Source organism: Leishmania braziliensis, chromosome 31 (genome assembly GCF_000002845.2).
Source record: "Leishmania braziliensis MHOM/BR/75/M2904 complete genome, chromosome 31".
Lineage (NCBI taxonomy): Eukaryota > Euglenozoa > Kinetoplastea > Trypanosomatida > Trypanosomatidae > Leishmania > Leishmania braziliensis.
In genome coordinates, this window is record NC_009323.2 from 1,506,180 (window position 1) to 1,521,935 (window position 15,756).

Sequence of the window (15,756 nt, forward strand, 5' to 3'; positions counted from 1 at the left end):
CGCAATAGAGGAAAAACATAGCCAGACAATCACAACGAGAGACTGAGTAAACGACACTGCTCATCACCAACGCACAAACACGCACAGAAATGCTCTGAGAGCACAATACGCACAAGTGGCTCGCGGCACAACCCGTTCTCAATCCCAGCGAGACGCCTCACGCGACAAACCGTCACACACACACACCCAAAAACGAAAATGAAAAAATCAAAGGAGCGAATCAGTGCGCCTGCGAGTAGAAAATACTCCCACGAATGAAAAGTAAAAAAATACACTTCTTCTGCACCTGCCGTCAGCCCCCGTCCACATCGCCCATGACCCGCAACAAATTCGACCTGCAGGGACGCGCACGTCCGGAACACGACAGCCTCACAGAAGACTGGCAGATGTGCGCTGAGGGGGTGTCTGCTCAGGAGCAGTAGAGAGGAGAGCAAAAGCCGGAGATGCACGAAAAACACACAAAAGAGACGAGAGACGGGAATAACCCAAACGCAAAACAGCGCCTCTTCCGCAGCTCCTCCTCGATGGGTAAATCGGCTCTGCGCCTCACTGACGAGTTAGCCCTGCCTCTCCCACCCCCGTCCGGGGCATCTCGGTGAGCGCAGAGGCGATTTTGTTCATTAAAATCACATTGAAAAAATGACCACATGAAAGCAAACAAAACATCGAAGGCAGAGAAGAGGACGCGCCTCGTTGAGTCTGACGTGCAACGCACCCATCGCAGAGCGCACGAAAGCAAAAAAACGAGTAAACAAGCCGCCACACAATGACACTCAGGGCAAACAGGCGGGGGACGGCTACAGCCAGTTGCCCACAAGTGCCATCAGCCCCATCCCCACCCACAGAGCCACAAACAGGGTGATCTTCTTCGCAATGCGGTACCTCTGTCCATCCGCGCAGTAGTGCCTCACGTCCGCCACAAAGTCGCCAAGCAGCAGTGTGAAGGCGAGGTACAGCAGAATACCACCACACAGCGTGTCCAGCACAGCAACGAGGGTGACGAAGCCGCTGCCAGACATCGCAGCCGGCGACACGGACACGGCAATCGCGGCCGCTGCCATGCCAGCTGGTGCGCTGGTGGCGAACACAAGCGCAAGGACAATATCCAGGATGGTCCTGAACTTCGCATCCGCCAGACGCGACCCCATCGCCATGCCCTCGAACAGCTGGTGGAACACGAGCGCCACGATCAGCGGCTTCAGCTCACTGTCCGTCGTCAGCCCAACAGTCAGGCCAACAAACACGCTGTGCAGCGTCACACCGAACTCCATACACACGGCGGAGATCACGCGGGTGATGGAGCCCATGTCTGGTGGCGGCGCAACTGACAGGTGCTGGTGGCCGTGAGCAGCGGCCTCGTCGAAGTGGTGCTGGTGCTTCGGCGACAGCGGCGCCTCGCAATCCTTCAGCGAAGCAACGAGCACCGTTGCCTTCGCATTGCCCTCAGCGCTCACGCCCGCACGCTCATCAATGAGGACCTCATCGCTCTGTGCTGGCCCCGAGGCCACCCCGACCTCCACCGCAGAAGAGAGCCCGCGGCACGCCTTGTCGTCCTTGTTATCCGTGTTCGTCTCCTCGGCCTCGGCCTTCAGCTTGGCTTTTATCCAGCGCTCCGCGATGTCCGCCAGCTGCATGTCCAGCGCCTGCATCAACAGCACACCAATCAGGGCAAACAAGAAGTACAGAGGGCCGTACGTCTTCAGCGGTGCGGGGATGCAGTTCTCCGAGAACGCCTTGGCACCCTCGTAGATCAGGTGAATCGTCGATACAGACAGCAGCACGCCAGTCGCTGCGGACTTCGCCACGGAGAACACAAACGGGAACTTCACGAGCCACGGGATCCACTTGCCGAGAATCGGGATCGCAGTGCCGAGGAGCGACACGAAGAGAATCAGAAACATCGCACCGATGTGCAAGCCCAGCGAGTAGGACCCGGTGAAGCCCTCACATAGCGAGCGCCCTGATCCTTCCATATTGGCCGCAGTCACAACCTCGGCGTAGAGCGGCGCAGACACACGATACCCGAGCGCTGTCAGGTACCTTGTGCTTTCCTCAATGCTCAGTGATGGGGCCGTCATCGGTGACTCAAAATATAGCTGTGAAACAGTAGATGGGCAAGAAGCAAAAATGGGCTGGAATGGGGGAGGAAGGACAAGGTTGCTAGGCAGCTTCGGCGGAGGGATATTTCTATGTGCAACCGAGAGCATTTGCTCAATAGCGATGCCAAGAAAGGGAGATGATAGAGAGAAGAGACAAAATCCCCTAGGGAGTATTAGCCTTACATGATCCAACAGCTATCATCCATGATCGAAGGCACACGCGAAAGGTGTGTAAGGGCTTGCATGCGGGGACGCATCGCTCACGCAGCACCCCCGGCGAGTGAATCGAAAGATAATGTCTGCTTATTGTTCGCTGCCAGCTTACGCGAGCTGTATGGTGCTTCTACGGTGTAAGCAGGTAGACAAGGGGGGATTTAGAAGCAGCGGCACTTCAGTGACAACTTCACATCCTATAATATGAGCAAAACATGTGTTGCCGTAGCCTCAGACTCCGCAAAAAGCAGCCACGGGATGCATCGCCGACATCGACATTTCAGATGCCAGTGAACGCACGCACACACAACACCTGCGCACATCCATACACGGAGTCGCATAGCAGCAGCACCATCCGCAGAGATCCCATCAGCGATTCAGCTGAGGGCAGCGGTCTTGTCTTTCATATGCGTGCGTGCCCTCATCGTCGTCGATGGGTGTGGGGGGTGTGCCTCATCGTGATGCTCCTCGCAAGCGCACACCCACACGCACACCTATAAAAACAGACGTCTGCAGCGCCGCAGCACAGCGCTCTTTCACAGACGCCGAATTTGTGACACGCGAGAGGATGGACGACACAAAAATGCCTCATCAGAGAGAGAGAGAGAAAGCGAGAGGGAAAAGAAGTGCGACAGTAACGAGAAAGACGCGGAGACGCTGCCATGAGCTCCATCCATCGCGGGATGCACTGGGCTTTTCAGGAGTCACAACGATGTCTGGTGACCGAGTTGCTTGGCGTAGCGCCACCGCTCTGATATAGATGCGCTTATGCATACGAGGAACAGCATCGGGCGAATTAGCACACTCCACTTCGCTGGTTCCAAACTGTGGCAAGGGCCCCTAGAAGAGCCCTGTAGGCTGATTAAATCCTCGTAGGGTTGTCTTTCGCTTTGTTTTCATTTTCTCTTTAACGAACTCTAAATCATCTGCATCCCAGGTTGGCCCAGCGTGTGTGCTGCACGGCCAGGCCCGTCCTCGAGGCCAGCGAAGAGGGGCTACAGTCACGGAGACCCATAGAAGCAAAAATAGGGCACGGAGGAGTTGGCAGTGTTATAGAGGGAGTCCACACGCACGGCGCACGTGCTCGTTACGGTGTCACTCCGCTTACGGAAAGCACAAACATTGTCCCGCCTTCCTTATTCCACTTCCTCGGGTGACGCGTTGAATAGCGGCGACCACCTCTAACACGCCCCCCGCAGAAGCGGTGCAGAGAAGACGACACGTCAGTTGTTCACACAGTTGTGCGATAAGTTGTTTGACTGAATTGAGTGAGCCCCACAAATGCGGGAAAACATTGAGAAACTAAAAAGAACGGAGGGATTAAAGAGAGAGAGAGGGGGGAAAGCCATACGAGAGAGAACACAGGTCAGTGAAAAGTGGGGCAGAAACGCCGTCCTTCTCACTCTCCCGCAGGCACATACACGCACACGCACACACACATTGTGTGGAGTTATGTCCCTCATGCCTCCACGTAACTGGATAAAGAAATATCGAAGAAGAGAAGACACATACGCACGAAAAGAGAACGCATTGTTGTTGTTCGTTAGCAATCAAAATGTATGGGCATGCGTGGGTACGTGCGAGAAATACCGCTTGTGTGCCTGCCACTCAGGTATAGGCGCCACGCAGGCACACTCACAGATAGGCGCACGTGAACAAGCGCAATAGAGGAAAAACATAGCCAGACAATCACAACGAGAGACTGAGTAAACGACACTGCTCATCACCAACGCACAAACACGCACAGAAATGCTCTGAGAGCACAATACGCACAAGTGGCTCGCGGCACAACCCGTTCTCAATCCCAGCGAGACGCCTCACGCGACAAACCGTCACACACACACACCCAAAAACGAAAATGAAAAAATCAAAGGAGCGAATCAGTGCGCCTGCGAGTAGAAAATACTCCCACGAATGAAAAGTAAAAAAATACACTTCTTCTGCACCTGCCGTCAGCCCCCGTCCACATCGCCCATGACCCGCAACAAATTCGACCTGCAGGGACGCGCACGTCCGGAACACGACAGCCTCACAGAAGACTGGCAGATGTGCGCTGAGGGGGTGTCTGCTCAGGAGCAGTAGAGAGGAGAGCAAAAGCCGGAGATGCACGAAAAACACACAAAAGAGACGAGAGACGGGAATAACCCAAACGCAAAACAGCGCCTCTTCCGCAGCTCCTCCTCGATGGGTAAATCGGCTCTGCGCCTCACTGACGAGTTAGCCCTGCCTCTCCCACCCCCGTCCGGGGCATCTCGGTGAGCGCAGAGGCGATTTTGTTCATTAAAATCACATTGAAAAAATGACCACATGAAAGCAAACAAAACATCGAAGGCAGAGAAGAGGACGCGCCTCGTTGAGTCTGACGTGCAACGCACCCATCGCAGAGCGCTCGAAAGCAAAAAACGAGTAAACAAGCCGCCACACAATGACACTCAGGGCAAACAGGCGGGGGACGGCTACAGCCAGTTGCCCACAAGTGCCATCAGCCCCATCCCCACCCACAGAGCCACAAACAGGGTGATCTTCTTCGCAATGCGGTACCTCTGTCCATCCGCGCAGTAGTGCCTCACGTCCGCCACAAAGTCGCCAAGCAGCAGTGTGAAGGCGAGGTACAGCAGAATACCACCACACAGCGTGTCCATCACAGCAACGAGGGTGACGAAGCCGCTGCCAGACATCGCAGCCGGCGACACGGACACGGCAATCGCGGCCGCTGCCATGCCAGCTGGTGCGCTGGTGGCGAACACAAGCGCAAGGACAATATCCAGGATGGTCCTGAACTTCGCATCCGCCAGACGCGACCCCATCGCCATGCCCTCGAACAGCTGGTGGAACACGAGCGCCACGATCAGCGGCTTCAGCTCACTGTCCGTCGTCAGCCCAACAGTCAGGCCAACAAACACGCTGTGCAGCGTCACACCGAACTCCATACACACGGCGGAGATCACGCGGGTGATGGAGCCCATGTCTGGTGGCGGCGCAACTGACAGGTGCTGGTGGCCGTGAGCAGCGGCCTCGTCGAAGTGGTGCTGGTGCTTCGGCGACAGCGGCGCCTCGCAATCCTTCAGCGAAGCAACGAGCACCGTTGCCTTCGCATTGCCCTCAGCGCTCACGCCCGCACGCTCATCAATGAGGGCCTCATCGCTCTGTGCTGGCCCCGAGGCCACCCCGACCTCCACCGCAGAAGAGACCCCGCGGCACGCCTTGTCGTCCTTGTTATCCGTGTTCGTCTCCTCGGCCTCGGCCTTCAGCTTGGCTTTTATCCAGCGCTCCGCAACGTCCGCCAGCTGCATGTCCAGCGCCTGCATCAACAGCACACCAATCAGGGCAAACAAGAAGTACAGAGGGCCGTACGTCTTCAGCGACGGGGGGATGCAGTCCTCCGAGAACGCCTCGGCACCCTCGTAGATCAGGTGAATCGTCGATACAGACAGCAGCACGCCAGTCGCTGCGGACTTCGCCACGGAGAACACAAACGGGAACTTCACGAGCCACGGGATCCGCTTGCCGAGAATCGGGATCGCAGTGCCGAGCAGCGACACGAAGAGAATCAGAAACATCGCACCGATGTGCAAGCCCAGCGAGTAGGACCCGGTGAAGCCCTCACATAGCGAGCGCTCTGATCCTTCCATATTGGCCGCAGTCACAACCTCGGCGTAGAGCGGCGCAGACACACGATACCCGAGCGCTGTCAGGTACCTTGTGCTTTCCTCCACAGTTATGTGTGCTGTGTTCATGGTTTGCAAAATGCGGAGAGCGGTGCGCAGTAGAGTCGTTCTTTTGGTGGAATGCGAAACAGAGCGGCGTAGAGGAGAGAGGAGATCACTGTTAGTGCGTTTGAGGAACGGAAAGCGAAAGGAGTTCACGGAGAGGTAACGTACGGACAGAGAGAGAGCGCTTAGGTGTGTGGTGTCTTGGTGTGAAGAAGCCGAGGGCCAGACGGAGAGGCAAGGGAGGAAGGGGAAAGGGGAAAGGGGAAAGGGGTTAGCTCTTGAGCGGTCGAGGGGGAACGACGGTGTGGATATGACGGAGAAAAACGCTGATGCTACAGTTGTCCGCATGAGTGGTGAATGATCATGTGTGTGTGGGTGGGGGGAGGGTATGCGGGAAGAAGTGGTAGGGCGAGAAGATGCGTTACGCGGAAGGACTCTGCACTCCTCTCGCGAAGACGCGCTCCTCTCAGCCGAGTTCATCGTGCACACGCGCGTCGACAACTGCGACGATGCACGATAAAGGGAGCACCGAGGCGCATGGGCAACCTCTCACTCCAGTACAACGATGAAAGGGCATACGTGAATTTGAAGGCCCAGATCAGGTGTGTCTCTCGGAGACCTGCGCTACTTACACACGCTACGTGACGGCATTCTGCGAGAATCAGGACGATGGATCCCACAACCTCGGCTTTGGTCTCCAAAGAGAGGAGCCGACTGGCACTGCGACAGGTGCTGCGGACAAAGTCATCCTTAAAGTGGCAAAACACGTCTAACAGCACAGGCTGAAACCATCACCTGCACGTCTCTGTGGTATGCGAAAAGGTCAGTCAGAGCATCTCCACTGGCACTCATGCGCAGGTTCGCACATACGTACACCAACACAGGCGCAGCCACGCACGACTTCGCCACATCTGCAGACACACAGACTTGAAGCAGCAGGAGAAGAGGAAAGGACAGCTTCGGGGAAGTCGAGAGCGCCGAGAGAAGAAAAGCAAAACGCAGTCGTCAGACTGACAAGCAGAAGAAGACTCACATACACACACTACACAGAAGGTTGAAGAGAGAAGGAACGCAGACGTACAGTCACCGCACAGGCACCAGAGCAGGAGAAGGTCGGATAGAGAGGCAGAGACACGCTCTCACACACACCCGCGCCACTGTGACCATCAACAACTCCACCGACCCTCTCAATGTGCACCACGCTCCACGAACGCCCTGCGCGCATAAGGAGAGGGGAAGAGCCACACAAAAAAGCAGTGCGCATTAGCGAATGTATCAAACAGCCAACCTGCAGCTGCGCAACTCCTGCACGACTTATTCAAGCATCGCCTACCCACCACTGCACGCACAACAACGTATTCGCAGTACAAGCCAATAGAGCCCTTGACAAACGGTGTGGATACGCACTCACCACCAATAGGAAGCGGCTGTATGCCGCTTCTGTAGGCATGGCAGCGGGCACTGATATACAAGTAAGCTTCTCCCATCAGGTAGGACAAGAGAAGAGAATAACGCTGGCAGAGAGATCTGAAAGTCACTCCGCAGCGCGAATACCACGTTGCTCGCAGGTATGTCCTTTGTGGGCAACTAGTAGAACAGAGGCACGCGCACAAGCCTACAAACAAGCAAACGAAAAGGGCTCCGACGCTGACGCTACAGCCAGTTGCCCACAAGTGCCATCAGCCCCATCCCCACCCACAGAGCCACAAACAGGGTGATCTTCTTCGCAATGCGGTATCTCTGTCCATCCGCGCAGTAGTGCCTCACGTCCGCCACAAAGTCGCCAAGCAGCAGTGTGAAGGCGAGGTACAGCAGAATACCACCACACAGCGTGTCCAGCACAGCAACGAGGGTGACGAAGCCGCTGCCAGACATCGCAGCCGGCGACACGGACACGGCAATCGCGGCCGCTGCCATGCCAGCTGGTGCGCTGGTGGCGAACACAAGCGCAAGGACAATATCCAGGATGGTCCTGAACTTCGCATCCGCCAGACGCGACCCCATCGCCATGCCCTCGAACAGCTGGTGGAACACGAGCGCCACGATCAGCGGCTTCAGCTCACTGTCCGTCGTCAGCCCAACAGTCAGGCCAACAAACACGCTGTGCAGCGTCACACCGAACTCCATACACACGGCGGAGATCACGCGGGTGATGGAGCCCATGTCTGGTGGCGGCGCAACTGACAGGTGCTGGTGGCCGTGAGCAGCGGCCTCGTCGGAGTGGTCACGGGAGTAATGGTGAGAAGAAGATGCCTTGAGAAAGGAAGCTTGCGTGTTAATGTTCCCTAGGATAGATCTGTAGCCTACGGCATCATGCAATCTGGAGTTCAGTGAGGTCTCCTTCAAACGGCTCAACATCTTAGGAGGCGTAGAGCTATCTTTGACTGAGTGTCCCTTCCCGTCACGTTCTACTGCCGCGGGGCTCACATTCGGACGCATCAGTGTTAGGTGCAGCAGCAGCGCTAGCACCGCCGGTGTCTACGATCACCACATCCATACCGAGAACGTCGTTCTGCTGGTTCGCCTTCAGCCACCGCTCAGCAATGGCGGTAAACTGCAGATCTATCGTCTGCACCATCAGCACAGCAACCAGCGCAACCAAGGAGGAGTGTGGATTGTAGCCTTTGAAAACGTCGCGCACGCACGTCTTATGGAACGCCTCCGCGCACTCGTGGATCAAGCAAACTGTCGACACGGACGGTAGCACATCGGCTGCGGCCGTCTTGCCAGCCGTGAAGACGAACGGGTTGTCGCGGAGCACCGCTATGTACTTCGCCATTATCGGCATCACCGTCCCCAGCAACGACACAAGCAGGATTAGGAATGTAGTACACATGTGCAACCCAGCGAAGTAAGCACTGTTCAGACTGCTGTGCATGGAAGTATTACTCCCCCTTCTCTACTGCAGTCAGGGGCACCATCGATAGCGGTGCCGGCATTGTCGACATTAAGCGTTCACGTGAAAAGCTGCGCTGACACCTGAGTAACACTGACCTGGCCGAGAAGACACCCACACGTAATTGCCTTCACGGAGTGGAGTGAAGCAGTGAATGAAAGAGGAGAAAAGAGATGTCGGCAATACAACACATGGGAGGAAAGAAGAGCTGTGCCCACTGTGCGGTGCGGTGCGGTGGTGTGCCGCGTGGGCACTCAACGCTGTATTATCCGCTGTCAGTTCGTGAGCGAGTGCTCAGGATACTCAAAAACGCGGCGAGGCAGAGGCCTACGTCATGCATAACGATGAGAAAAGCGTCAGCAAGTGAGTTACCTTCCGTCGGTGAGGATGTGTCATAAGGGGTGACGCGGCGTACTTGGAGACCGGCTCACCGATGACAGCCGATAAAGAGGACTCTACTTGTGCAGGCAAGATGACCGCTGCCGCATGGCATAGACCACGAACACAGTGGAGAAGCAGCTTTGACCTATGATGTACTCTACTACACGCCATGGTTCCCAAATCTCGGACATAAAAAGGCGGTCCGATCCCCTAGGCTTTGAATACGCCGCAGCAGTCCCCCTTTTGCAGAACTTCGCTTGGCAATCGTACCCGATGCACATAAATCTTTCTCTGAGTCGATGGGCGGGAAACCAGTCGATCGTAGCAGGCCCGCATCAACTCCTGGGTATCCACGCGCTTCTCTGCATGACTCTGCCAGAGCGTGGGTGGGTCCATAAGAGTGGCGTGCATCTTACTGCCCACACTGTAGTGCGTGCCCTCCTCATCCTCCCAGAGCGCCAACCTCCGCAGACGTTCCTCCATCGCCACGCTGAGACGAGCGTATTGCGAGTGGAGCGCGGCTCACGTGGCTTCAAAGGCGTCTACGAAGGGTGCTGTCTGGGAGATATCATCGCAAGCGATGAGCGTCGCCTCCATCAACGGCACAAGGAGCGACGAAGCAAAAAGCATAGCGAGTCGCCTCGGCCTCAGAAGAGCAGAGGGACTCGAGATACAACATCACAAAGCAGCGCCCCCTCCCCCCTCCTCGGTGCCACTGTCATTCGTTGTGTCGCGGTCACACAGTTTCGGTGCTCAAGAGAGCCAAGAAAAGGTGCAACACGCACAGAAAGCGGGGCAGAGTGTACGAGGGTGCGGGAGAAAGAGGGGAGGGGGGGGGGGAGAACTGCACAGACGCAGCAGCGAGAAGGTGAGCCGACCCGACACAGCCCTTTGTGTAGCGCCGCCGCTTCACAGGCCCCCTCACCGGCAGTTCCTCCGCTTCATTACTTCGAAGACATAACGACTGGCACTCGGAAATCAGCGGATGCCAAGAAGCATCAACCAGGTTCGGTAACCTCCTGCCCTTGTACAGGCACACCTGTGCCCGTCGCCTTTCCCTTGTTCCAGCTCACACAACGAGGAGAACCATCACATGCGTGACACCTCACCACAGAACTCCATTCAATAAGAGAAGACAAAGAGATCAGCACAGTTATGTCGCCACGATGGTCACCTGAGAGCCCCGGGCGGCAATGGAGCCAAAGGCATACTGGCGCCCTGCTGGCAGGCGCTCCATCGCTACACAGTACTCCCCGTTAACAATCCAGCGGACAATGCGCTCCTCAGCATCAAAGATGATTCGGATGATCGCGCCGGCAGGGAACGGTAGCCCCGTCTCGACCACCCGTGACTCTCCAAGGTAGAAGGAGAGCTTTCCGTCGTTCCAATAGAACGCACCGTTGTTGCCCTCCTGCAACGGCGCGGCCAGCTCCTCCGCAGCATTGACATTTGAGCTGATCATCCCAACAGCCACGCGATCACACTGGGAGACGCTGAAGTCGATGTGGTGCTGACCTGTGCTGAAAAAGTCACTCGCAACACCAAGCACAGCATCGGAGACAAGTTTTGAGTTGTGCAAGGAATTGCGAAAGTAGTACTTCGATGATGTGATGTGAAACCGGGTGTTCCACGAGCCTGACAGGCCGTAATACACGGCCTCCTCACGACACGAGTCCATCCAGTCCTCTGGGATGGCATTCCTGTACCCACGCAGCAGGTTGAGAAGCATGCCAAAGAGCCGCGCGTTTCTTCCCGGGATTGCGATGATGGCGTCAGACACCATCACGTCGTTGCCATCACGATAGCGCTTGCATCCACGAAGACGTGCGTCTGAAGCCCCCTTGGCAGACGAGGCGCTGCAATAGTGCTGCGTTGCGAGGGAGAACAACAGCGAGCCAGGGTCCTTCTCTAACAGCGAGCGGGACACGGCGAAGCGCTTGCCGCCCACGTAGAAGCAAACTACCGGTGGTACCTGTGGTGGAAGCGTCGACAAGGCCTCGTACCTACGCCTCAGGCGCGCGCAGAGCTCCGCCAGCGAGTCCGACTCTCGGCAGCACCCCATCGCCGAGGCCAGTAGTAGGTGAGGGAGCACTGTCGACGACATGCCGCGAACCACCGTCGTCGAAGAGGTGTTCGCGACAGCCGCCGGCGGTTCCTCGTCCGACTCCATGCCGCACACCAACGTACGGGCAATCGCAGCGCCAAGGGTCAACTGAAATACAAGAGAGCTGCAGTTCTATCCTTTGTCTCCCTACGACACACGGGCACCACCACCTCAGAGGAGAGCGGCTGAAGAGAGAGAGAGAGACGGCCGCAGAGAGAGAGAGAGAGTAAAAAGAGAGCAAAGCAGATTCGCTCCGTGCCGGGCGTGTCATCCATTCGCTTGCTGTGCGGGTTTGAGACAAGAAAGAGCCAACGCGGTCGTTACGACAGCGGCGCCGAACACCACACGCGGAAAAGACGGACGCTGTCGCCGCGTGCGCGATGGAGGAGACCAAATCGGAGAACAAAGAGAGCCCGCCACCACCGTGAGAGGCTGTTAAAGGAGGGAGAGAGACATGTTGGGCCCACTGATGCGGCAGCCGTGCTGGCATGACCACTGCCCGACGATGAGCAAGAAGTAAAGCGCTGTGTGCGGACACGGGACAGCCCGTACATTCAGTACACGATAGGTGGATGACTCTCTGCGGGGTCCTAGCGGGTTTATCTCGGCTTTGCCTTATTTACGCTGACGTGAATATTAGGTGGAGCGATGTTACCCAACAAGACTGAAGAAACGCACAAAGAACTGAAGAACACACAGCAACAGTGGCGCATGACGTACAACAATGCGGCAGGTCAGGGCGGCACCACAGAAAACATCCCCGCTACCCCATCTTGTACAGAACAGCCTTTACACCACTAATAAGTGCTGCACTTCACAACAGAGAGCCCGCGTTGGTACTCGAAGGCAGAAGCGTACGACGTAATCTCGACGCAGCTGCAACCATCCGAAAAGGTGGGCAGCGTTAGTATGGTCGTGTCCTCTGATGCGTCACTCAACGCTTCGCCGCCGTCCTCCTGCTTGGACCGCACGCCTGGAAGCGCAATGCGGCGGTTGCCTGACGCTGCAAGAAGATCGGTTGCAGCGGTGCGAGCGCTGTTGATGCACAGCGCCAACGCACGAGAGTCGCTACGGCTGTTGAAGAAGAACTGGCGGAAGTGCGACTTGACATCTTCCTCGGTGATAGTTGAGAGGGCCGCAATCGTCAGCTGGCGACTCTCAAATTTTGACACGCTGAGATACTCGCCCTCAAGACGCTGTGCGTCACCATCGACGGAGTCAGGCATCTTCTCTAGAGCCTCAATGAGGCCCCTCTTCACCTTCGAGACCTCCTCGGCGGTGCATAGCGTGTCCAGCTGCGCCTCCACAGCGGACAAGAAAGCGACAATGCGGGAAAGCAGATATACGCAGTCCACGTCCGCTAGTGCACTCTGAATTACAAACAGTGCGTGCGCTGTGTGGTAGTCGACAGTGCTTTGGGCAAACACAATGTAGCCCAGCGCCTCCCGCGTGCGCAGTGCGTTGAAGAAAGAGGAGGAGATGAGCTTCATTGCAGTGTTTGTGAGCGCCATCACACGCGGAGTAGCCTCACCAATGATGATGTCAACGACAACCGCCGCGTTCGGGTCCATCGGGTTCGATGGTGGCATCGAGAGAACATCAAAGGAAGACAGCACGCTCTCGTTCGTTTTTCTATCCCCAGCACGCGGGCTGTACGTGTCGCGCACACGTGGAATGGCTGCCTTTAGCGGGATTGGAACCGAGATGGCCTCCAGAAGATCCTCTAGCGGGTCAACTAGCATTGCACGCACATCCTCTGTGGAGCGCACGTTCCCCGCAACGAAACACTCGAGCAGGAGACCGCTCTCCACGTACTGCCTGACAAAGGTGCAGTAGCCCTCGTAAGTGGCGGCAGGCTCGCACGCGATCATCTCGCTAAACAAGTAGTGCGTGTGGCGCGTTGCCTTTTGCTGCATTTGAAGGAGAACTTTGTACGGCTGGTCCATCCCCACGTTCTTGAGCCTCCGCACGCCTGCCTCCAGGTAGGTGGCATACTCCTCCGCGGTGCCCTGGAGCACCTCGATCGACAGCGCCTTGCGCACTACGGCAAAGAAAAACTCGTACAGCCTCTGCGACGGGCCCTCCACTGCAAACCCCAGCCCCGTAGCCGAGAAGATCACCTCGTTGGAGAGTGACGCTAGCGTCGCGTAGTAGGCCATCTCGGTGATCGCATTGGACAAAATGCCGTGCATGACACGTGTGTACAGGCGGTTCAGCGGGCTCGCGTACGCCACGGGTGAGAGGACGTTGCACCGCAGCGCCATTTTGAAGGTTCTGTGGTACCCCACGTCCCTCCTCACGTATGCCACGGCGTGCGGAGAAACGATCTCCTCCACCTCTTTCACAGCCGCCGGTGAGTAAATTGTGAAGTCAGTGGCGATGAACGGATTCTTGGACGGCAGTGCAAGCTCCGGCGGATATGGTCCGTTGATAAGACTCTGCCACCGCGCCACGTGTTCCTCCGGTATCTTCACTGTCTGGTACAGTGCCTTGTGGAAGCGCGACACTTTGCTCACTCGCACCTGTGCGAAGGCCGGCAGCGAGAGAAACAGCTCCTCAGCCGACGCGCTACCATCCTCCACCTGCGCCGCCTTCTCTGCGCTTTCGTCCTCGGTACCCTCATCATCTCCATCCTCCTCGTCATCCTCGTCACGCTGCTCCTCTGCATGGCTCTCTTCGCGTTCTTCTTGTGCCGCTGTGGCGCCCATGTCTGCATCGCTCGGCATGTCTCCCCACTGCATCACCACCACGCAGTTCTGCGGTGTCAGCTGACGCACATAGGCCAGAGTCGCCTCCAGATCATCCTCAAGTACCACGTCGCCGCCGATCCAACAGTGCTTCAGGTCAGTAGCGTTGGCGTTTTGTGCGAGCGTGACACAGTGGTCCGCCGGCGCGCCAACATCAGTGCTCTCAAAGAAGAGGCGCTCCTCCGCCTTCATCTGCTCGTATACCTCAGCATTCACGCCGTGCGCAATGGACAGGCCAAGGCCCTGGTAGAGAAGGTCCACCACCTTCAGCACGTTCCGGAAGCCCTCCACTGTGAGTGTGATAGAGGCATCTAGGACTTCGAAGTCGTCGTCCACGCGGTGCGAACCGGCCACCATGCCTGTCGCCCAATTGCGCTTCTTCAGCACCCCAAGCACGGAGGTGTCGCACTCATGCCCAAGGAGGTGGGAAATGTACGCCGACGGCATCGTGCGCCACGACGACGACGGCGACCGCACTGGCCACATCAAGCGCAGTTCACGCATCTTCCGCACCGTGCGCAGGTTGGTCCAGGAGGCGAGTGCGGCACTGGTAAAGAGAGGCTCGTCGGTCTCGAGAAAAGAGAAGCGCGGAACAGCCCCCTGCTTCATCCGCGCGAGCGGCCCCTCGATGAGCCGCAGTACTTCATCCGCTGCTCTCGAGGTCACAACCACAATCGTCGCCCCACTCGCCAAGTAGTAACGGGAGTGGAACGCTTTGAGCGACTCATGCACGTCGATCCCCCGCTCCTGCGGTTCGTCCCACAGGGTCGTGAGGTTGCCATTGCCGTAGCGGCTGCGTGGGTGTTTGGGGTTGTAGAAGCCACGAATTAGCTCGTCGAGACGCCAGTAGTCGTTATTGTGGTTCTTCTCATCCTCGCTGTGCACTGCGTTCACCTCTCGGGCCACCGCACCGGGACTGAAGCTGGGAGCCGCGAAGAACTCCACAAACCGCTCTAGCGCCCCCTCAAGGCTGCCATCGCTGACGCTGAAGTAGTACACCGTGTCGCAATCCGCGGTGAAGGCGTTGGCAAAGCCGCTCGCTTTGGATACGAAACTATCGAACTCATCCTCCTTCGGGAACTTCTCAGTTCCCATGAAAAGCATGTGTTCGCAGAAGTGTGCCAGCCCAGGCAGCTCGGCGGGGTCGTTTAGCTGGCCCGCATGGATGCTCATGGCCGCCGCGGGCATTTTCGCGTTCTCATCCTGCACGATGACGCATTTGACGCCGTTGCTTAGGACATAGCCGGAGTACCTTGCGCGGATGACCGCCGGTGTGAGTATGTGCTGGGCGACGTTTGCCATTGCCGCTTGTCGTGCTGAGTGGAGGCCGGTGAAATGCACGTGTGATCTGTGCTGACGTGAACGACGAGCTGGAAGAAACCGAGAAGAGCGCCGGTGAAAGGAAAGGCGTTAGTAATAAGATAAACCTGGAAAGCGCAGTGGCAGTTGCCCTGAGAGTTGAGTGAGAGAGTAGTACGAGGAAAGAGGCAGAACCACATGACGCACAGGCGTAGAGAGCGGATCAGGGAAGAGCCCTCAGGCTTCCACGAGCCGCACCCAGCTCTTCGTTCATCCCACATCCCCACCCGCCAAGAGTACCAGG

The 15,756-nt window shown here is 57.2% G+C and overlaps 5 protein-coding genes across 5 annotated transcripts; all 5 read right to left on the reverse strand.

Annotated features, from left to right (window-relative positions):
• Nucleotides 1–797: 797 nt before the first annotated feature.
• On the reverse strand, nt 798–2,078 carry LBRM_31_3480 (iron/zinc transporter protein-like protein; the record flags this gene model as incomplete). The annotated part of the gene is made up of 1 exon (XM_001567286.1): nt 798–2,078. One exon carries the CDS (start codon nt 2,076–2,078, stop codon nt 798–800), a length of 1,281 nt encoding a protein of 426 aa, XP_001567336.1.
• Nucleotides 2,079–4,768: 2,690 nt separating this feature from the next.
• Nucleotides 4,769–6,049, reverse strand: LBRM_31_3490 (iron/zinc transporter protein-like protein; the record flags this gene model as incomplete). Its single annotated transcript, XM_001567287.1, has 1 exon — nt 4,769–6,049. The coding sequence occupies one exon, from the start codon at nt 6,047–6,049 to the stop codon at nt 4,769–4,771; it is 1,281 nt and encodes a 426-aa protein (XP_001567337.1).
• Nucleotides 6,050–7,678: 1,629 nt separating this feature from the next.
• On the reverse strand, nt 7,679–8,903 carry LBRM_31_3500 (iron/zinc transporter protein-like protein; the record flags this gene model as incomplete). Its single annotated transcript, XM_001567288.1, is given in 2 exon segments — nt 7,679–8,428; nt 8,430–8,903. Coding segments are annotated over 2 exon segments (1,224 nt in total).
• Nucleotides 8,904–10,455: 1,552 nt separating this feature from the next.
• Nucleotides 10,456–11,472, reverse strand: LBRM_31_3510 (conserved hypothetical protein; the record flags this gene model as incomplete). Its single annotated transcript, XM_001567289.1, has 1 exon — nt 10,456–11,472. The coding sequence occupies one exon, from the start codon at nt 11,470–11,472 to the stop codon at nt 10,456–10,458; it is 1,017 nt and encodes a 338-aa protein (XP_001567339.1).
• A 731-nt stretch (nt 11,473–12,203) lies between these two features.
• On the reverse strand, nt 12,204–15,455 carry SCG5 (phosphoglycan beta 1,3 galactosyltransferase 5; the record flags this gene model as incomplete). The annotated part of the gene is made up of 1 exon (XM_001567290.2): nt 12,204–15,455. The coding sequence occupies one exon, from the start codon at nt 15,453–15,455 to the stop codon at nt 12,204–12,206; it is 3,252 nt and encodes a 1,083-aa protein (XP_001567340.1).
• Between the last annotated feature and the right edge of the window lie 301 nt (nt 15,456–15,756).